Source organism: Tiliqua scincoides, chromosome 6 (assembly GCF_035046505.1).
Source record: "Tiliqua scincoides isolate rTilSci1 chromosome 6, rTilSci1.hap2, whole genome shotgun sequence".
Classification (NCBI taxonomy): Eukaryota; Metazoa; Chordata; class Lepidosauria; order Squamata; family Scincidae; genus Tiliqua; species Tiliqua scincoides.
The window spans coordinates 59,286,661-59,310,588 of record NC_089826.1 but is presented as its reverse complement, the minus strand read 5'-3'; the positions used below and the strand labels follow the sequence as shown (position 1 = coordinate 59,310,588).

The window sequence follows — 23,928 nt, the reverse complement described above, 5'->3', positions numbered from 1 at the left end:
TAGTGTTTTGTTTTAATTGATTGTAAACTGCCTTGAGCATCTCCCTGTTGGGAAGGGAAAGGTCAGATGGAAATATTCTAGTAATCCCTCTCCTCCCTTCCTCTCACACACACGTGAAATACATTAGTATTAGGAATATCATACCGCAGATCAAGGTTAAGGCTGGTGTTACTAAGCATGCTCTGAGTTGTATGTAATATATATGCATGTGGAGAATTTGAACATGTGTGGGGGGGACCTAGGCGTAACTGTGTGCGGCACATTCAATGGTTTAGTATGAAATAAGGATGAGAAAGAAACAAAGATAAAGGCGCAACACACTACAGCTTACTGGGGGGGGGGGGAATTATACAATTAGAGGGTGGGAATCAGGAAATATCCAAAGCAATGCACATCTGTGTGCACACAGCTAAGCCTGAATGGTAGTAAATACTAGGCACTACAAGAAAAAGAGGAAATCTTCAGAAGGATAGATGTGTAGACTTGTAAAACGGAGGAAGGAAGAAAAGATGAGTGGGAAATACAGAAGGGGAAATGTTTACAGGGAAACATATCTAGGAAAATGAGGGAGATTGCCCAGAGGGATAAGGAACTGGGGTTTGTATGGTATTAGGTATAAGCAGAGAGCTGGAAAAGAAAGGGGAAACAGACTAGAAAGAACCAATAATTCCAGATACAGCACAAACCTGTGGCTTCAGTTGGAGTTCAGTGTGACCTGGAACTGCAGCTAAATGCAAGGTGAGCTCCTTGAGGGGCCATAAAGCACTTCAGTCACTTTCAGTGAGGGATGTTGTCACTCTCACCACATAGAGAGCACCATATGTGACCATATGGAAATCGGCACCATAGCTGCTTGTTAGCCAAAGATGCTTTCACCTCTCAGCCTTGAAGAAATAGCTTTTAGAATATTTGAAGGGGGGGCGACTATATTGTGAGATGAACAGTTAATGGTATCCACCTGAAAAGAAGACCTCAGGCTCACCTCCAGGTCTTTATGCTTCTTGGTACAATATAGACCAAAAAGAGTCCTAAAGTCATCCACACTCATACAGTCACACCAAAGAAAGGAGGAGGGGATAAAAACACTAAGCATGTGTACATTTGACTGCACACAAGACACTGAAGATGGTATGTATTGGGGCCAATGGTCAGGAATGCAGAGGGCCAATGTTACCAACCCATATCTGCTGTGGTTAAGTAGGAGATGCAGGGCTTGTTAGTCAAGATGCAGCCAACTCCCAGTTCAGGCAGGGATGTAAAGGCAAAGAGTTTGAAAAGCAGTGGAAGCGCAGTGGAGGGGACAGTGGAAGTGCATCTTTTCTGGCCATAAAGTATCTGGTTTATACAGAACCAAAAACATTCCAGGTCATGGCATTGTTAGTAGTTCTGAACAGGATGGCAAAGTAAAGTGCAGGTTGGCATGGAATTTTCCAAGGCAAGACTTCTTGCAAGATGGTGAGGAGCGAATGATGCTCCAACAAACCAGAGTGGCCTTTTATCCAAAGGCCTGTGCAGCCTGATGCTCTTTTGCCTTCAGTCCAATCAAAAACAACAAGAGCAGCCTGAGTCACACTCGCATGGTTTAATCATAGTTTTGTATGACATCTAAACCTGATTTGACCGTTTCCTACTGAATTCCTCGTTCAAATGTTACCTTGACCATGAACACTGGGGCACATAAATTAGAGCCTTATTGACAACATTATGTCTGCTCTCAGATGAGAATGGAGGCAATACAAAAGGGGTTGGGAGGTGGCCTGCCCACCTCCCAAGTCTTTAAAACAATATCTGCATTGCTGTATTATAAAGGTGAGCAATTTGTTTTATAAAGCAAAATGCATACAGACCAGAAAAAAAAGCAATGGGGAAAAAGTATCATCATCTTCATCATACCACTTTTAAATAAAAAGTAGTTCACAAAGTGGCTTACACAGCTAAATAAACATACAAACATAAATAGTTCCTGTCTCCAAGAGTTCACAATCTAAAAAAAAAAAAAAGATGCAAAAGAAGCACCAGGAATAGCCACTATGCTGGGGTGAAACTGGACAACTCCCTCTCCCCCTGCTCAATATAAGAGGACATCACACTTTATCTGAAAGACTTACACTCATGCAGGTAGTGCAGAAGTTAATTCCTCATCTAGGACTTCTGCACAACTGATAATGTATACAGGAACACCCCCAAAATGCCATTTCTACTAAAAGATTCATTAACTTTTAACTGTAAACTCTTGTGCGCTGCAGCTCACAATTATCAGACCGTTGCATTCCAGTCAGGTGAATTAAAAGCTATAATCTGAACTTCAGCATGCAAAAGAGAAATGACCTGCTTCTGACCCTTATCCTAGGCAGCTTACCTTCCAGTAACTCAAACAAAGAGTGTTTCTCTTCAGCACACCAGCTCCTACATCCGACATACCCAATGTCTACTGAACTCCAGAAAAAGCTGCAGCAAAACTGCTGTGTCAACATGGATTAATATACCACCAACAGAGAATTAAGTACCCAATTCTTCAGTGTCAAGCAATGAGGAAAAACCAGTTTAACTAAACAAAAGCTCATCCATTCCCTCACCATCCATAAAACACACGGGAGGGGGGCAAGTAGCAAGAAAGCAGGGAATTAGTTATAAATATTTGTATTTTGGGGCTATCAGATGCATTATGCCCAGTGAAAGCCTGCAGCACAACAAATCCGAGCAGACGGTCACAGGGTCAGTTTTGCTAAGGACTGAACAAGGACCATTTAATGCTTGTTTCCTCATCCACCAGTGGCGTACCTGAAAGGGGGCAAGGGGGACAAATGTCCCAGGTGACGGGCTGGGGGGTGGTATTGCCATCCACCCGCCCATAGCACCCCCTCCTCGCACCACTTAGGGCAAAAGACCAGAAACATTTTGAGGGGCAGGGAAGCAGCACGCTGCTTCCCCAGCCTTCCAAAGGCCTTGTAAAGGCTTCAGAGGGCCGAAAAAAACACTTCCAATTTCATAGAGGAAACTAGAAGTGACATTTTTAAGCCCTTGGGTCTTATGAGGGTTGGGGAGGCTTCACCAGCCCTCAGAATGCCTTCTAAGGCTGTTATAATTTCACTTCTGGTTTCCTCTGTGAAATCGGAAGTGATTTTTTTCAGCCCTCCAAGGCTTTTATAAGGCCTTTGGAGGATCGAGGAGGGTGTGTGCCATCTCCCTGGGTCCCTGGAAGGGAGGCACAGTGGAGGGGTGGCAGCTCTGCCATGGGTCTTGGCCCCAGGTCTTGGCCTCTGGCAGTTCAGGGGTCAGGATCACCACTGTCCTCCTCATAGCTAGATACTTGTGATCTTGGTTCTGTAAGGACAAAATGGAAAATGGAATATTTATATGGGGCCTGGTTCTAATAAAATTTTTATCTTGGCTCTTGTGCCAGCCCTGATCTGTTGCTCTAGGGCAGCAGCATCCAAACGTTTTGGCAGGAGGGCCACATGATCTCTCTGACAGTGTGTCAGGGGCCGGGGAAAAAATGAATTAATTTACATTGAAAATTTGAATAAATTTACATAAATTAATTTATTAGAGATGGAACTTACATGAATAAATGAAGGTCTTGCAATAGCTCATGGCCTATAAAAGGCGTTGCACAAAGCAAGACCAGCCTTTCCTTCACTGCCACTGCTGCATCACAGACGTGAAACAACAAGTAGTGGAGGGAGCCTCCGTCCCACAGCTCAGGTGAGAGGTTGAACAGTTGTACTCATGCTAAGAGCAGTTGTGTCAGGCCAGCATGGGCTCCAGCAAGTCTCTGGAGGGCCAGAGGCTCACTGGAGACTGGGAGCTCCCTGAGGGCCAGATTGGGAGCTCCTGAGGGCCACAAGTGGCTCCCGGGCCGGGGTTTGGGCAGCCCTGCTCTAGGGCAATCATCACTAGCTGGCCCATGGGTCTCTTCTACCACACTGTCTTCTTGAGATGCTCCTTTGCATGCTGCCTTCCAATATTTACCCAGGTCAATTAGACTGGAAATACTTTAACCATAATTAACCATAAGGCTTTTCCTTTGCTATAGGTGCATAATGTTAAAGAGACAGAAATTGCTATCACACCATGGAGACCAATTTCAATTTGACAGGAGCTTTCACAGGTAAAACAGTACTGTATCAGATGCTCTGTGATAAATTTCCACATTACACTGTTGTATATTCAGTACATTGGGAGGGAGGAAGAGAGAGTGGAATCATTTCCTCTAGGCCAGTGGTTCTCATGTATTTAGCACCGGGACCCACTTTTTAGAAAGAGAATCTGTCATGACCCACCAGAAGTGAAGTCATGACTGGAAGTGACATTATCAAGCAGGAAAATTTTTAACAATCCTAGGCTCTAATCCTACCCACACTTAGCCAGGAGTAAGTCCCACTTAATATAATTGATAAAAGAATATACGTCGTAGTAGCTTGTTAAAAGTACAGATCTGTAACATTTCCCCAGATTCAGTCGTATACCATGGTAGCATCAAGTCCAATACATTAAAACTAAAATATTTAAATGAATGGGGACTCACTTGAAATTGGCTCGTGACACACCTAGTGGGTCCTGACCCACAGTTAGAGAAACACTGCCCCAGTATACACAAGCAAGGTGCAGAACAATTGTTTTCTGAAATACTGGAGAGACTCTGCCAGTCAGTGCTGACAATACTTAGCTGGATGGATCAATGGTCTGACTTGGTATACAAGAGCTTCCAACGCTCCTAGCCAGAAGTAGTACACTTGACAAAACCTGGTCATTGTTCCTTGATGCTGATCTCTGAAGTATCAGAGAATGTGACATACTACTTTTATTTGAAATCCAGGCCCTTTTAATCTCAGCATCAAACTGCTTATTATATGAAATGTGCATTTCTTTCTGTAGTAAGGACTGGGTGAGGAGTGGTATTCTTCACAGAGCCCACATCTGTCATTCACAGTGCAATCCTAACTGCCAGTTGAGCTGGTGCAGCTGCCCCAGCACTGGCTCAGAGTGTCATAAATATGCCATAAGCCACATCTGTGACAGCTGGTAACACCAGACCAACAAACTGCGCCAGCCTTCCAGCACTGCAGCCAGGACCAGTGCCAGCCAGCACAATAAGGCTGTGCTGAGTGGCACAGGAACATCGATGGGTGGTGGGAAGGAGTGTTTCTTGGTGGGACGAGGTCTGATTGGGGGTGGATTGGAGCCAGCAGTGTGGTGGGATAGGAGAGCAAGCCTCTGCCATACCTGAACTCCTCTTCTGGCTTGCCCGGTGTTACACTGGGCCTCTGGATTTGTGCCAGCTAAATGGCTGGCGTGGATCCAAGAAACCCTATAGGGGTGGCTGAGGTTTTATCCAGGGTATGAGGAAATATATCCCCTTACCCCAAGGAAACCTCCAGCTGCCTCCAAACCTGCACTGGAGGCAGTGCCAGCACAGGTTAGAACTGGGCTGTAAATCACTTATAGTTTTTCTACTTTTAATCATATTATAATTGGTCCTCATCCCAGCCTCACACAAACAGACTAGAACATGCCTAACATTTACTACGATTCTGCATGGCAGGATAAAGCAACAGATCTGGAAAGTTTTCTGGCAAGCCTGTCTACTAGATTTTTGAGGATGTTCAATTTGAGGATGTTTTGTTTTGAACAAAATATTGAACAATTTGAGGATGTTTTGTTTCCTCCCCCCCCCCCATTTATATATATGAATTGTAAGGGGTCCTGCATATGGACTTTGCCTCTGAACATATGAAGATGCCACCCATCATGGGTCCTGACCAGGACGGCCAATCTGCACCTACTGGACGTGAACAAAAACCTTTGAGGTCCGAGGAGTCTGAGGTCCAGGGAGACCTCAGTAGGTTACCAGAAGGCCTTAGAAATCAACTTCCAGTTTTAGTGAAAACCAGAAGTTGGTTTCTTAGACCTTCTGGGGCCTGCTAAGATCCAGGGAGGCCATGTGCAGCCTCCACCTGGCCCTTAGATACCCCCTATACCTGAATGTCAGCCCAAATCATGGATTCAATTATCTGCAGTTTTGTGCATCCACAGGGATTCTGAAAACTGTGGTCCGACTGTACCGAGCCATACCACTGGCCCATCAACTGTCTAAAGCTGTCTAGCGAATGGCCTCAACTCTCAGACTGGAATCTTTCCCATCTACTACCTGGGGATACCAGAGATTGAACCTGGGACCTTCTGCATACAACCCAAGTGCTCCATCACTGAGCTACAATGCTTCTCCAGGAAAAAGTAGATACTTGCAACCAGTTTGGATGTTATGTTCTGGCAAAATTGTACAGTTTTTACTCTAGGCTTGTATACCCATAATGATACAATATTTGAATCAGTCACACACAGGTTTGAGGTCAGACTCTCCTGTGTACTTCTGAACTCCATTTAGTGACCTCAAATTTTGAATGCTCTTGATAGGCAAGGAGATCTATGAGTAGTAAATGACACTGAAGGTGGGGAGAGAAAACAGCAGAGGGAGGCAGTAGTACTTTTCCTAGAAAAATAAACTAGGAGAACTGCTGTGGGGAATTTCAACTGTCTCATAAGAAATCTTTCCTCTTCAAGTCCTTGTTACCAGTCTAACAACAGAATCTAATCTGGCTAAGCCTTCTTATATAATCAATACAGCACTTAGAGAAAACACTTACGGTTTATGTGGTCGATATAGTAGACACCAATCTGAGGGTCGTATGCCGCTTCCCATCCCCATGGTAGTTCATCTCCAACACAGTCTGCAAAGGATAATGGCTTTGTTAACCTAGAAACAAAAATCAGAAAGTAATTGAATTAAGATTATGGAATTCTTCCTAGACATACACATTGAGAAAATTAAGCAAATTGATTCAGAAGCGTCAATTCAGGCACTATCCTGTTCAATATCTCCACTTTCAAAGACAAACCAAAAAAGGATTGTTTAAGAAACATTGATGAGGGTGAGATGCCAAAAATACATACATATAAATACAGCCTTTAAAAAACCCGTCAGTATATTTATTTTCTTCAAAACTAGCCATTTTCAAATCCAGGGCTGCTCCAGTCAGGAGGTGATGTTTGAGCAAAATTGAGGATATATGTGGTGGGGGGACTAAAACACCTCCCCTGCAGCATACCTCTTGGCAGTCTGTCCTCCCAAGTGCTTTTCTCTTCAACTGAGATTTGACACCAAATTCAAATTCGGCTAAAAGAAAAGGACTTGATCAAAAGCCAAGGGAAAGTAGCTGCTAGTAGGGAAAGGGTTCAGCACCCTATCAACGAAGCCCTTTTTTTTTTTTGCTCTAAAAAAAACTGAACCACCAATAGCCCACTTCATATGTGACTGGGGATACTCAGGTTTAAACAATTAGGTGTGTTTCAATCATGTTTCATTTGGTCCATATGACAAAAATCAACATTTTGCTTATCAAGAATGGTCAGAAAAATGTGCTGCAGCGGTATCCTAGCCAAAACATTCAAAAATAATTGCAGCCAGGTGTCTGTAAAGGGAAATATGCAGCCTTCAGCTCAGTCTTGGCAGCAGGAAAGGTGTGGAAAGTGGAGCCTAGGGATAACTCAGAAAACAGCTCAGTCCATCTACTGCAAGGGTAGCTCTGGGCAAGCGAGGGAGCTACAGAGTCATCAGCTCTTCAAACGAAGCATCTTCAAAACTAATAGGTTAAATAGGATTTCCCCCTCTTTCAGCAGGTAGTGTTCCATTTCATATTAAAAGCATGAATATCCCCACAACATATTTTTCTTCCAACGTAAACGTAATTATAAACAATTACCCAATTATTAGACACATTTTAACCCTTCTCCATCAAGAGTTATCATCTTGCTTCTTGGCTTGTATCTCATGGATGTTCCACCCTCTTGTACGTTCTAACAAATTTCCAGACTACCACAAGCAATGCCAAAGCCATTCTGCATGTTCTGAACAGACTAATGAAGGTATTGGGGAGTTCATGGTGGCCAAGCTTCCTGGCACATAAGCTGAGTCAGGATTCCAAAGTCTCCAGCAGTGCCAAACTAGCAACTGCGTGTGCTCATATTCATCCTTTGCCAGGTTGATCATCCCTCTCCCTTCTCTCACTGCAAGAGATTGTAAGCTCTTTGACGTAAAGACCTCTCACTGTTGTCTCATTACAAAACTTTGTATATTGCTGTAATAGTACAGGGCCCCTGTATACATAGATCCCGTATCTATAGATTCACTTATTGGCAGATCTGGTTCACAGACCCCCCCCCCCCGCATGCGCCCTTCCCCCACGCACGCCCCTTCTGGGGACATCCATCCATGCCCTCTGCTGGGCTCAGTCTGAGCCTTAGAAGGCAAAAACTTCCGGTTTGACTTTTTAAATGCCTTATAAGGCATTAGGAGGCCTGGGGAAGCCCCAGAGGTCACAATTTTTCAGCCTGTCTGACTGGAAAGGACAGCCAGTTGCTTGACAGCCTGCTACCTGTTCCAACTAACAGCCACATTAGAAAGGGGACAGTGCCATGTGAGAAAGCACTGCACCACAACAGTGCAGTGCACTGTCTATCTATCTAGGAAAATAGTTCCAAAGCATCAGGATGGTAGCTTTCCAAGAGACATAATGCTCTGTGACTCTGAAGCACACAGCTTATTTGCAGAACTGACCCTGGATAAATACAAACACTGGATATTGACAGCTAGATTTTTGCTTCCAAGATTACTTCCTCAGAGATTCTCATCCCCAGCCATTAGGATGTTTCAGAGATGCATATAGTTTTAAGTCACTAATTGTCTCAAAGGCAGCTTAGCAACCTTCGTTAGATTTGGCTCTATTAGAAAAAAATCAATGAAGCTTACACTTAAATAGGATCAGGGCATTAAATTGACAAAACACTACTTGGGCAGTGATGCTTTGAGCATTATACGTATGAGAAATATAACTGGATTATTTTCAATAGGTAGTTCTCTCACATCATGAATCTGCCCACTCTGTAAGATCCTTCAGAGAGGAGAGATGAAAAACACAGTTCAACTACAATGGAATAAAGTTCATGAACAACAGCAAAATCATGAGTGAGAGTAAGAGAGGCAGAAAAGAGCAAACTTATAATGGAGAGATGCTACAACAGATTAGCCAGCTTGTTGAAACAAGCCAATCACATTTCACATAGGATGGAGCTCCACATTGTGGGGGACACCACAGAAAAGCCCTGTTGCAAATTCAATCATTTTCACAAACAGTCCCTCTGTCAAAAATGCTTCCAGCTCTCTGAGAAAACATACAATTCGCCTCCAGTATAACAGAGTATGGCGTTAAAAGCTGTCAGCAAATCTTGGTATTAAAGGCTAAATGTACTTTTCTAAATATGAACCAGTTTCTTTCACACGCTACAGAAGATGGACGAATGTGAAGCACATAAGATTTGAGAGCTATCCATGTTACATAGGAGTTCGAATGGTCTAATATTTTATTACTATTAAGAATATACATGTCGCATTTCAACAAAAAGTCATTCACAAAGCAAACTATGTAGCTAAATAAATAAATGGTCCTGCAGTTATTAGAAAGCATTTTGAAGGAATGAAGAGCAGAAACAGTATTTTTAAAATCTTATTTTAAGAACATATTTCATTCACTCCAGGAGAAAATATTTCAGAACAAGTTTTATTCCCCAGTGTTTTTCCAAATTTCCCATGTTTCCGCTGGAAAAATGGTTCAGTAAACAGAAAAATGCCACAGAAAAAGCCTCAGTTCCTTCATTTTTTAAAAAATGGGCCTTCACATCTTTACTTCTGCATAGTACATTTATTCTGTGTGAAGCAGTTTTAAATGGAAGAACAGCACTGAGCTGATAGGCAGACAAAAACAAGGAAGCAAAACAGGGGATAATGTTCAACTGCCAAGGAGGGGTGGGGGAGTCAAGCTCCATCAATACAGGAAACCATTAAATGTGTACATTTTGGACTTTAACTAAAAAGAGAGAGCCTGATCACTACTTAATAAATAACCAATTCCTGAAGAGCTATAGAGTAGAGCTGTAAAGGAATTCGTGTCTATGACCACCTTTCTGTACTAGTCAACATGCAATCTGTCCCACCTTTATTTTTATACACTTGTGCAGTGTTCTTTATCAGATCTTGCAAAAGGTAACTGGCAGCCCAATCCTTTTGAAATTCCTCCATGCTGATGCAGCAGGGCTAGCACAGCTTACACTGTATCGTGTGGGGGAATTTTGTGATTCAAGGTCTTCTTGAGCTCAGAGGACATTTGTTCCCTTGTCCCACAGAAAGCCCCAGCTGCAGTAATGGGTCTACTTGAACCTGCATCTGCTAAATTGCTGGTGCACTTCCGGGTGGATCTGTGCCAGTGGACTTGGCATGGGAAGGAGGATAGAATACAATGCGCAGGAGCTGCTGATCCCACACCCCTTCCAGGACCTCCTTCCCAGATCTTCCCCTGCTTTTTTCCTGGAAAGACTGCATTGGCACCAGCAGGATGGCGCAGGCCTTCCCACCAGCGCTGCTAATTCCTACACTGTCGCAACATGTTCTAAGGCACATTTGTGACCGTCCATGCTGATGGAGTAGTCGATTCAGCAGTGCAGAACCACAATAAGACTGTGCCAGTCTCCAGACACAATTCTATGCAAGTCTACCCAGAAGTAAGTTCCATTGTGTCCAATAGGTCTTACTCCCAGGAAAGTGTGGATAGGATTGCAGCCTTAGTTAATAAGCAACATAAATATTAGGGACCAGCGCATAAAATTCAGGAGAGAGGGTGAATGCTGGACTGTGTACTTTCAGATTCAGAGCAATGCTGAACAGAGAACTCTAGAGCCCTAAGAGGATCTTACAAAGTTCTGCAGCCACATCAGTTCAGTCAGACTAGGTAGGAAGCAAGTATTTCATGAGTGTATGAAAACAAAATCAATAGCGTTCATTCAAAAAAGTTCCTTACAAAAACACTCTGCTGTAAGCACATAAGGAATGCCCCTTCATGCTTCACGTGCTTACAGAATGCTACAGTCTGCTGTCCTGGAGTGAAGTCATGCGTACAATCCTTGCCAGCTTTCGCAAAATTTTTCAGTGAAGTTTCAGCAAGAAAAATCCTAACACTAAGAGCCCAATCCTATGCATGTCTACTCAGAATAAGGCCCATTATAGTAAATGGAGCTTGCTCTCAGGAAAGTGTGGATAGGATTGCAACCATAGTTTCACAGACTGATTCTAAACTAAGGACCGACAAAAGCAAGACACTTATTAGGGAATTCAGCTGCCCTTAGATGTGGTGATGAGCACTAGCTAAGATGACTTTTTAAAAGCCATTTTTAAAAACTTAGGCAAACTTATGAAGGACAGGTCTAACATTGGCAATTATCCTGAATACCAGATGCCGGAGGTAAACAAAGGGATGGCTTCCAATTTCTTATTTTACCTGCAAATTTCCAAAAGCTTCTGGTTGGCTGTTGTCAAAACAGAATGCTCAGCTAAAATGACCCTGTCATTCTCGAACAGGGAAATTCTCATACATTTCTCAAAAGTTTGTTCCATTGATCTCAAGAAGTCAATGAGACGGACCAGTTAGGTTAGGATGGTAGATTTAGGCTGACATTTGACACACTTTTTTTTTTTTAACTTGGGAGATAAGAAGCATAAGACCAAATATTGTATCCACAATGCCATAGCAGATGATTGACATTTCAGTGTAATTTTACTCCATGTAGGAAGTAAAGTTTAAAGACCCAGAAAATATTGAGTGCAAATTGCCTTCGGGTATAGTTTATTATTTCAGTGCTTATCTGGTTTTTGACTTGACTAGAAGCAAGTCATAAAAGGGAAATGTAACAAAACAGACAAAGGTCCTGTTCAATTGCTACTTTCTAGAAAGAAATCTCTGTGTGGTTAAGAGTCTCAGCTCTCCCTCCGCTGCCCCTTTAATGCACAGACAAAACAAGTATACTAGACTGTACCACATGTACTTGAATGCAGACTTTCCTGACCCTAAGGTCTGTTTTCCTTTGCAGACCAGGGATGGGTTGCAGGGTTAGGGAGATCCTGTGTTCAAATGAATGCACGGCAACCAGTTTGTTCATTACTTTTTCTGTGCAGAAAGGGATTGGAGACAAAAAACATGTAACTTATAAGTTTGCAATTTTTCCCCAGAAAATAATGAGTGAGCAGGCCAAAGTGAAAAAGGAATGCAATTTTTCATGCTTTTGCCCTAAAAACCCCAGGCTATACTCTTGTTGAATACTGCTTGGATTATTAGGGAATGAGAGGCAAGGTCATACACTGACTTTCTAGCAATGCACACGCCTTTCTCTTTAATGCCTCTTCACTCTCCTGCACCCAGATGAGACTCTCATCATAGTTTCCATTCATAACCACTTCAGGCAATGACACACACCCCTCCATAAAAAAAACCCTCATTCAGGAATAGATTAAGGGAGAATTAAAGTTTTGGTTTACTTTATTATTTAAGAACTTGACAAATGGAGAATTCCTGCAGAGCTAATCCATCACATCAGTGTAACATGAGCCACGAAGTTTTCATTAAGAGAATAAGTCTTCCTGTACATACATACTTGAAAGTCCAGATAATCTAAGAGATATATCTCCTTGCCCATATAATTCTCTCCTTCTAAACCTAATCTGTAATGAGGGGAAAGTGTCTGTATGCTCAAGGGCACTTGCTTGCATATCTGCTGTTATTTTACATTTGTCAAGACCTAGCACTGAGAACAGAGTACAGGACTGGGTTCTAATAAGATCTCACAGAAATTAAATCCTGCACTTTACACACACTCAGAGGCATTACTGTTCCTTCTTGCCGGTTCACATGTTCAGTGTCCCATGTCCTGGCACCACATGGAGCACAACAGGTCCCTTTTCTGCCTGATTCATGTTAAGACCTTGGATTACTCACAACCACCCCTATTTAAATGCAGCGATCCAGCCTCTTTAATCTAGCTGGTGCAGAATAAGCACAAAATTTTCCCTAAAATAGATAATACTTTGTACTAACCCATAAAATAAAAATATATCCAAAAAGTAATCAAGACTAAGTCCTTACTACAACCATCATCTGCACATTATTCATCCCCACAGATCAGCCAATTAAAGCCTTCTATTATTTCTTCTCTAGACTTCAACCTACATTGCCCTGTGTAAAACTAAATAGATTTCTATATAATAACCTGCCATATAAATTTTGTCATATCTTCTCGCCTTTTTTAAATGGTTTATTCGAGAGTAAAACTGGTATAGTCTGGAAGAAAAAGAACACTTTTGGTAATATACTCATCTTAATTACAAAAATCCTTCCTAAAATAGATAACTTCAATCTTTCCTATCTTACAAAATCTCTTTTGATCTCATTCCAAACTTTGACACAATTGTTTTGAAATAACATACAATTCATACTTGTTAGTATAACACCCAGATATTTAACTTTTTTTTCACCTTAAACCCAGTCTTATTCATCAACCTTACTTGTTCTTGTTGATTCATGTTCTTCAATAATATTTTAGATTTTTGTTTATTTATCTTAAAACCTGCAAATAAACTAAATTCCTTTAACTCAACCATCAACATTTCAATGTCTTTTAGTGGTTTTTCAAAAATTAAAACCATATCTTCATCCCCACAGATCAGCCCACACAGTGCAACTACAGTGCATACTGTACCACAACTCAGAAGCTAATCAGAACAGCTGATTCTGACGACCTACACCATGGCTGGTATAGCACAGTGGATAAGAGACTGAAGTGCAAATTGGCACTTCAGATTTGAGTTGTCTGATTCAAATCTCACATCTGCCATGAATGTAATAGGACTAGCCACTCCCACTCAGTCTCAGCCCCCCCAACGGCAATATGGAGAGAATAAGTTGCTATAAGGACATAATCAAGAAAACACATGTGAAGTGCTATTCATACTCAGAAAGTGCTAGACAAATGTTAAGTATCTGTCAAAACAGTACAGGCATGCACCTTTATTCGTGGGTGTACCGTTCGTATTTCAGCGGATAGCTGAAAATACAGATACGGACAAATGCCCGACCCAGTGGTTCTGGGGGGGGGGGAATACGTGACTTCCCTGGAGGGCTTCCCCAGGCTTCCCAGTGCCCCATAAGGCCCTAAAAAGTCGCTTCTGGTTTCTCCATGAAACTGGAAGTCACGTGTTTTTTTGAGCCTCAGATCTCAGTCTGAGCTCAGGGCAGAGGCCAGGGATGGATGTCCTCGGCTGAGCTCTGAGGTCCCTCCGGAGGAGAGGGGAGTGAAGCTCATGTCACCTCCAGAGGGGGTGCATGTGGGGGTCCGCACACTGGGAGGGGGCCCAGACCCAATCAACAGATATGGGATCTATGAATACAGGGGCCCCCTGTATATATTGCACATGCATGCATGCATTCCTCATTAAGCATTTTAAAATTAACAGCAAATTTATGAGTATAATAAAAGATAAATATGAAATTACCCAGTATAATTTCTCCTTTTGTCATTACTAGATCACAGAACAAACAGGAAGCAAGGAGAAAGGAAATTACAGGTTCCTAGAATGCTTTGGGTCTTGCACAACACAGAGCTGTACTACTGTTCTTTCTTTAAAGACTGAAAACTGTCTTGGTTTGTATTGAAAAGGATCAGCAGAAGAAATGGCTAGAAGCCCGCAGGATCATAGCCATGTGTTTTGAGTCCGCAAGTAATTCTGAGCTTTCTGTTTTTTACAGTCTCAACTGCAGATTCTAATCTTGGATTTCAATGTGTGGGGCATTAACCATTATTAGATGACAGAGTAAAGCCATGTGCTTTGAAAGTAGAAGGGTTACTTGTCTGATGGGCAAAGGTAACTAGATTTCATGCCCACTTTTCAGAGATTCTCCATTGTTTGGTTAAAGGAAAGAAGAGATGGAAAGAGTTTAAAAGCCCTGGAAAAAGTCAGACACTACCATTGTTGCACTTATGTAGAACACAACTATGGCTTTAAACAGGACTCTAGGAAAGGCAACTGGGCTCTAATGAGTCTAGGACAGTGGTTCTCATACATTTAGCAATGGGACCCACTTTTTAGAATGAAAATCTGTCAGCACACACCAGAAGTGATGTCATAATTGTAAGTGACATCATCAGGCAGGAAAATTTTTTACAATCCTAGGTTGCAGTCCTACCCACATTTACCCAGGAGTAAGTCCCATTGACTATCATTGTTAAAAGAATATATGTAGTAGTTTGTTAAAAATACAGGTCTGTAACATTTCCCCAAATGCAGTCACATACCATGGCAGCATCAAGTCTAATGTATTAAAAATAAAATATTGAAATGAATGGGGACCCACCTGAAATTGGTTCATAACCCACCTAGTGGGTCCAGACCCATAATTTGAGAAACACTGGTCTAGGAGCACTGTAAGCAGTTGCAGGCTTCTTCAGCAAACTGGCATCAAGGATTTTAAAGCCTAATGCAGTGGTACCAAAACTCACTGACTGGCTGCTTCTTGTTTATCCTACCCTTTGGCAACAAAGATGCCCTTCAATGACAAGCACTATTACCCATCAGTATTTGAAGTTGGACATTTCATTTAAACACAGCTTTTCCTTTCTACTCTAGATCAAGAGCCACAAAGTTTTTCCGTTGAAGGAAGCTTCAAGATCAGTTTTCCCAGTACACAATATTATTTCAGTACTTCTCAGTTGGCCTGACTCTTGATAACACTCAAATGTTTATAGTCAATGTCTTTTTTTTTCTTTTCTGTTCTTTTCAAGGCCTTTTGAAATGACAAGCAAATTGGGAATTCAGCTTCTCACTGCACTTGCCTCCTAATAGTGAGTAGTTGTTTTAAATTAAATACCAGAGTGCTGAACTTGAATGCTATTTGAGAAATGTTGCGATAGTACTCTGGAAAATTCAGACTTGCTGAGATTGTGTAATACATGTATTCAGAAATTATTACATAATGAGCCTCCTAAATCAGGATGGAGAGGGACAATGGAAAGTTTAATTAAGAACAGACTTTGAACCCAATCCTATTCAAGTTTCTAGTGCTGATGCAGCTGTGCAAATGGGATGTGAGCTGCATCCGACAGTGAGGGGGCAGTCATGGAAGCCTCCTCAAGGTAAGGGAATGTTTGTTCCCTTAATTCAGAGTTTCATTGCAGTTGCATCAGCATTGGAAAGTTGGATAGGATTGGGCCCTTCACAAACATCTCAGTCTGGCAATGTTCATTTTTGCCTTGGGTCCAAGGGATAGCATGCATAAGAGAATTTGCTTTTGTATTAGGCTGTTTGATAAACATTCATGAGAGATATTGGAGAGCAATACTACAGAGAATATTAGGTTGTCTCCCTCGGGCCCTCAACGTGGTCAATGCAACCAAATGAACGAGAAGGACATAATACCTATTCAATGACTTTGAATGCTGATCATGTATTGCTTTCAGTTGTGCTATGTACAATCTCCAGATCCAGTCAAAACACACTGAAATAGAAGGGACTTTTAGGGAGAAGTTCACACTTTCCCTGGCAGCTCCATAGGCCTCTGTGCAATGCATATCCTCTCACACACAGTGAAACCAACTGAGGACACCAAACAGGGAAAATGGCATGAAACAATTTTGCTTACTTAGCTTTGAAATGCACTGCAATGAGATCAAAGTTTTTTAGAATTCTGAAACACCCCAGAGCTACACTGATGTGTTTAACATCATGTTTAATTTGACCTTCGAACAACTGGCTCAAACACACTATCCCCTTGGCACCCTTGCTTTTCTTGATGACAAATATGGTGTGGTGCCTCAAAACATTTCTCACACGCCCACAACAGTTCTTCCGCTCCCAATTATTTACTTAATAAATAGCTCTCCCCTCTTTAACTTAGCAGGGGGAGAGTAACTGGCCCTCCTCACCTCAGCAGTGTCTTTTCTAGTGGCTGTCTGCTAGTGTTGCATCTTTTTAGACTGTGAGCCCTTTAGGGACAGGGTGCCATTAGTTGTTTGCTTGATTTTCTCTGTAAACCGCTTTGTGAACTTTTGTTGAAAAGCGGTATATAAATACTGTTATTAATAATAATAATAATAATAATAATTTATTTCAAATCGTAAAAGACGAAGTTCAATAGTAGTAGATTGGTTCCAGGTAGACTTACAATAGCATGCACAGTCCTGTGAATGGCAAATTCAATTTGTATCTAAGAAATCTGACTTCAAATTCATGCCCACCTATAGTCTAGATGGCCTTGGTCAAAACGACAATTTGCCAGTCTCAATTCCACATCTAAAAAATGGATTTATTTTAGTCTTTACTCACAACTTCCTAAATACAGTGTATCAGTAGTTTTCAAACTTTCAGCTCTAGGACCCACTTTTTAGAATGAGAATCTGTCAGGACCCACCGGAAGTGATGTCACAACTGGAAGTGACATCATCAAGGAGGAAATTTTTAACAATCTAAGAGTGCAATCCTATCTTGTGCTGCAACAGGCAAGACAGGAGGCTTGTTCTGTATCCAGCGCAAGGTAAAGCTGTAAAGTGGCTCAGCCGAAGGTAAGGGAAACTCTTCCCCTTACCCCCAGGTAAGTCACTGCAGCCCCTATAGGTCTCCTCGGACTTATGCCACCTCCTGAGGTGGCATGTCTCAGGAGAGCAGAGCAACTTGAGCTGCTCCGTGCTGCTCTGGTATAGGGGCTAAGATCCAGCATAGCAGCCAGATTCCATCCCCGCCTCCCACTCCCCCCAGGACTGCCCTCTGCTCACTCTCCCCCACCCCAGAACGCCTCCCTCCCTCCTCCTCCCCGCCCTCCAGAGCCTTGTATAAGCCAAGCTCAGCCAAGGCAAGGCAAGGCTCTGTCAGCAGGGAGGCTGAATTCAGCCTCCACAGGCTAGGGCGTGGAGGTGCGCTGGCCCAGTCAACTCTTAAGGAGGCACAAACATGCCTTATGCACCCTTAAGCTGCAATGCTACCCACACACACCCAGGAGTAAGTTCCATTTACTATCATTGCTAAAAGCATGTACATAGTAGCCTGTTAAAAGTACAGATCTGTGACATTTCTCCAAATGCAGTCACAGACCATCAAGTCTTGATATATTAAAAATAGAATATTGAAATGAATGGGGACCCACCTGAAACTGGCTCGCAACCCCTAGTGGGTTCCCATCCACTACAGAAACACTGTAGTATATGCAAGAGCAGTTGCTTACATTCATCCTTGGTTAAATGTAAACAGTGGGGAGGCAATGCAAATTCCTTGAGACTAGGATCTGCCTCTCAGCCTATGTTACTCTACGAAGCACATGTACATTAGAAAAAAAAATTAAGAGAAGAAATGTTCGGTGTGGGTCACTGGGATGAAACTTATAAAAGTGAATCATGAAGCCATACTTAGATCATATCCTGCAATAAAGAACAGGCATAATACCACCTAACTGGGATCTGACCCATTTGTGTATGCTTTCCCTTACAAGGAGACTAGGTAAAAAGATCGTGGAGTAAGATTGGAGAAAGGCTTCTCCGACATTCAAAAGTCTTCTGAATGAAAGAAAGCAGTGGTGGTGTAGTTCTGTTTTACCTCCTAGGGCTCCCTGTAACAGTGTGAAGCAACTTTAATTAGGATGAACACTCTGGGAAGAAATGTATGATCTGCTTCAGCCATTTCCTCACCTTGTTTTGCACAAGGGAGCTTTAAAATGTTAAATCCTTTCTTTGTTCCCAATTATTACTGCAGTTAGGAGGTCAAAGAACAGCATGTCTGATAGTCCAAAGAGGTCAGAAAACAGCATAGCTAATAGTCCAAGCAGGATAAAAAGTCCATTTGGTTGAGGTTTGGCCCCATTAATTGGGAAGAACAAATGAGCGAAGATGTGAAGTTAACAATTATCTAATGCCCAGTTGCTCTCCAATCATGAAACCCATACGGGTTTGAACAGGCTCGAATACAAAAACAAACAGGAAAACATACACTAGTGATTCAGAGAAGAATCCGGTATATGCTTTAAGATGACATTTTCATATAGCATTCTTCTTTTTGGCAGCAGGTTACAGCGTTATGCCATCATCACCAAGGCATTCTGCAGCAGAAAGATGCTACTAAACAGCAGGGTTCAAATGCTCCTACAAGAACAGAGGTTAATAGTGAATTTTGAAATCTACAGCAGCTTCCTGCAAAACAAAGCTGCCAATTGTTTTAACTGGTAATCAGGAACATTACAGTGATACGACTGCGGGAGATGAGGATGCAGATCTCACTCTGTCCCTCTTCCATAATTCTAGACCTAAGGATCACATAATGACACCAATTGGCACTATGTTCAGGAATGGCAAGAGTACTTTGTCACAAATTATTCTATGGAATTCACTGCCACAAACTGTGATCATAGCCACTGCTTAAAAAAAAAAAAGGCTTCAAAAAATCTTAGACATTCATGATGGATAGGTCTGGTGACAACTATTACACATGACTGCTAAATGAAAGCTCTATATACAAAGGTTGTATCTCTCTGAATATCAAATAATGGGTACACACAATGGGGAAAGCTGCTTCATACCCTGCTTCGAATTTCCAAAGATATCTGAGTGGTCATTGCTTGAATTGAAATTGGATGGTGTTAGCCAACAGAATTTTTATCTTCTTAAGCTTGAGGTGTCTTTTCAAGTCGCTTGCCTTAAGGCTTTTCTAATGCAGTGACACTTTGATAAAGTTGTGACCTATTCCAATTCCAGTGCTGGTTTTGTCCATGCAGAAAGGGACATGTACACTAATTAGAACAGTATTCATGTTATGTAGTTAATGGGCAACATCCATCAGCGCCCATAACTATGGATGCCAATAAAAAACAATCACAGAAGCTTCCTACTTAAGAACATTAAGCTTAAGAACTTTCAAGATACAAACATCTGGCCATGTGTACATAGATGTTAGTGCCCATTCACAGTATTCTCACCCATTACCCATCTTCTTCCAGCCAGACCCAGAAAGCCAAATTAAGGCGCAATCCTAACGCACTTTCCAGCACTGGCATAGCTGTGCAAGTGGGGCATGTGCTGCATCCTGCAGCTGGTGGGCAGTCATGGAGGCCTCCTCAAGGTATGGCAATGTTTGTTCCCTTACCTTGAAATTGCATTACCCTTATGTCGGTGGTGGAAAGTGGGTTAGGATTGCGCCCTTAGTCTACTTTTCAAGGTAAGATCACAGATGTAGAATACAGTACTGTACTGTAATACATACATTTTTCATATTCAAAAATGTATGTTGGACTTTTGAACTATCTACAACACTAATGTTGGACTTTTGAACAAAACAACTTACAGACAAAATGCTGGAACCTAACCCTGGACCTGTATGTAAATAAAAGAGCATCTTGTATGTCGTTCTGATGTCTTTTGCTTGCCTGCTCAAAAGCAGAAAAAGTACGTGAACATCCCATTAGTTTTTATCCCTGCTTTATGTTTGTTATTCCTTTGAAATTCTTGATGGAATTGTCAATTACAGCTCAGGCTGAAGGCAGCTGTGAAATCGCCAGATATTGTATATCATGCCCTCACTACCTAGGACTGCCAGGTGAGGAGAGGCACTGGATGCCCCTGATATTCGCAAATCAGACCTCAGAGTCGCACACATTAAGTTTTTTTTCCCCTCAGGAGCAGCACTGATCTCTGTGTACACTAGCACTTCTGAAGCTCAGTGCAAGTGCACTTGTTTGCTGCAAGGGCGTTAATTGTATGATTGCCTCAGGACAACTGCCCTCGGATACAGACTATAACTGAGCACCGCAGGCAGAATTCTTCTTAGCACTCCTTATGCATTTTTGTGTAGAATCTTCTCTAATATACAACAAGGTCAGTCTCTGACATAAGTTTTACAGGTATTCTGAGCAATTCATTTTGTACAAAGTAGGTCACCTGTGGAATGGGTCTAGGGCTACAGAGAACAAGTGATAGTTTCTGGTAGAATCCTTTTGGAAACTGGCTCTTGAACCTAAGTAATGGGTCAAGAAGTGATTTTTTTTTATTTGTGCAGGACCCAGTTCAAAGGCTGCTGACAATATTTTAGCAAGAAAAGTCAGTCCTTCTGATGCATTAGGGAATCCAAACTCACTGAAGATTTACCACCTGGGGACAGATGTAGTTATTTCTCTCTGTAGTGTCAGTAAAGTGTAACTAGATGTGTTTCTTTCTTACATATATTTCTTGCAGTAGTTTGAGCATTTGTATGGAGATGAAAAGAAAAGCTCTTATAAAAGTATGTTTGCAAAGCATTCTTAGAAGTAGAAATGGAGGGAAGGGTTGAAGCAGAGCTTTGATTGGGGAGAGCTATGTATGGCACTTGCAGAACCATAAGAACATAAGAACAGCCCTGCTGGATCAGGCCACAGGACCATCTAGTCCAGCTTCCTGTATCTCACAGCGGCCCACCAACTGCCCCAGGGAGCACACAAGACAGCAAGAGACCTGCATCCTGGTGCCCTCCTGCCCTCCCCCACTTTAAAGGTAATTCACACCAGCTACCTCTAACTGTGCAAGGAAAGACACAATGGGAGGTTTCAGTCCATTTATTTTTAACTCTTGTAGTCCATCAAGTTGCTTTTAATTTACAAATCAAGACTGCATACTCAGAATCTCTTAACAGTTAAGGTCTACAACATAGAGATGAGTACATCCTGCTTTAAGAGTCCAAGCAGAAGACAAGTGAGGAAAAGTGAGAAAAGAGGCGCCTGAGGGGGGACATGATTGAGATGTACAAAATCATGCAGGGGATGGACAGAATGGATAGAGAGATGCTCTTTTCCCTCTCACAACACCAGAACCAGGGAACATCCATGAAAGTCGAGTGTTGGGAGAGTTAGGACAGACGGAAGAAAATATTTCTTTACCCAGCGTGTAATTAGTTTGTGGAACTCCTTGCCACAGAATGTAGTGATGGCATCTTGCCTGGATGCCTTTAAGAGGGAACTGGACAAATTTCTGGAGGAAAAGTTCATTATGGGTTACAAGTCATAGTAGGTATGTGCAAGTTCTTGGTTTTAGAGGCAGGCTGCCTCTGATTGCCAGATGCAGGGGAGGGCACCAGGACGCAGGTTGTGTTTGCTGTCTTGTGTGCTCCCTTGGGTATTTGGTGGGCCACTGTGAGATACAGGAAGCTGGACTAGATGGGCCCTTGGTCTGATCCAGCGGGGCTCTTCTTATGTTCTTATGAGGTGAGAGGTTAGTGGGCTGTTCTGGAGGTGACACAGTAGCAGCAGTGCAGAGGGGTGGCAATATTGGGCTGCCTGAAGAACTCCAATCCTTCAATGCTGGGTGTTTCCATGCTGAATGTCACAAAGGCTTTCTATAGTAGTGCAGACCTTACTAGTAATAAATCTCTCTTTCAAGACTAGTTTATCCAAAATTTCAACAGTAGCTTCAAAGTATACAGATACTTAAAGTGTTTATGCGTGACTAATTAAAAAGAAACAATTGTATGGTAAGCCAAAGAGACAATACAGTCATTCCTTGGCAAAAACAAAGAAAAAAACCATTGCCCAAACAAAGAAAAAGCATACTCAACAATTGTTGATAACAAGCTGTAGGACTGCCATATGTCCCTGCCCACCTGGACCTTTTAAGGAGGTATGAATCAGCCAACAGCCTTGCCTCACCACTGCCTTTGCTGCAGACTCCACTGACATACAGAATTTTTTCCACCCTACCAAGTGATGCCATGGATTAAATTGGGGGTTTTCTACATGCAGACCAGGTACTCCATCAGGACTCCATCCCCTTGCATACAAAGCTGTGTTCTACCAAATCAAGACTTCTGATCCATACTGTATAATGGGGTCGATGGCATGCTGATTTGCAGCCGCTTTCTGGGGCTTCAGGCAGGAAATTTTCTCTGCCCTAACTGAAGATGCCAGGAATAAAACCTGGGACCTCTTCTTCCACTGAGCTACAAAACTTGGAACAAGGAAAGCTGCCACACAAATCTCAACTCATACAACTGAAATCTCTCTTCCTGTTTTCTCCTTCAGCCACTAGGCTTTCCTCTCAAAGGCTCCAGCAATTGCATAGAAGGCCTTTGAAAGAAAACCCACTGGATAGCACCAGAAGAAGCAATTCCCATCAAAGGCCTTCACAGTGGTGTGATAGCAGTTCTTCTTCCCATCCTTTGAAGGCAAGGCAGGGGGAGGAACAGCTGGTGCCCAGGAACCTTAGAGAGATGCAAGCTGGCACACTCTGTCTTATGTGCTTTATTTTATACGTACCTATCTTGTGTTTTTTTTTTTTTTAAGGAGACACTATTAAAAATAATTAACAAAAAGGATCACACAGTTCAACACATTATAAGTGGGAGAGATGCTGGGGAAACATGACATTATTAAGCCTGTTCCAAGCTCCCTGGTCCTCTTCTTCCTGAACTCATTGTTGCCTTCTTCCATTTCTCTTCCAAACATAGCATATTTACTGGCCATCCTCTCACTCCATCGCATACCTTTTCCATAAGCTCAGACGACACAGAGCCAGCTGATCCTAAATTCTGAAATGTGCACTATTACCATAATGAGCAAGTTCATACATACGCTCTCCTTCCTGCATCAGCGCAAGCTTAAGCTGGGAAGTCCACAAACGGGCTTCTAGAGGGTGAACAGGAACAAGACGATGGGCCTTATTCTGCTACTGTTTACATCTTCCTCTGGAAATCACACGCCCAGCTTACATATTCAAGTAAAACACAGTTGGGAACAGGAAACAAAAGGGTGGGCAAATTAATTGAAGCCTGGTTGGAAATGCAAGGGTCAGGTAAAAAAGGCAGAGCCTTTAGTTCCCCATCTACAGCTTACAAACCATTGAAGACAATTCCGATGAACATCAGAATAACGCTTTAGACCTAGTAAGAAAAATGTGACCCAATTGATCAAAACATTTTGTGGCAAATTGGCCCCAATGGGCCAATTTACAAGAAGGACACTCAGTCAAGACAAAAAGTATTTCAACCTCATTAAT

At 42.3% G+C, this 23,928-nt stretch overlaps 1 protein-coding gene across 1 annotated transcript in view; it reads right to left on the bottom strand.

Moving 5' to 3' along the window:
* WWC2 (WW and C2 domain containing 2) overlaps window positions 1-23,928 on the bottom strand; it is a 137,774-nt gene that overhangs the window by 82,052 nt on the left and 31,794 nt on the right. The window contains exon 2 of the mRNA XM_066631782.1: window positions 6,648-6,757. Coding sequence (XP_066487879.1) covers window positions 6,648-6,757 — 110 coding nt within the window. The remainder of the gene's footprint in view (window positions 1-6,647; window positions 6,758-23,928) is intronic.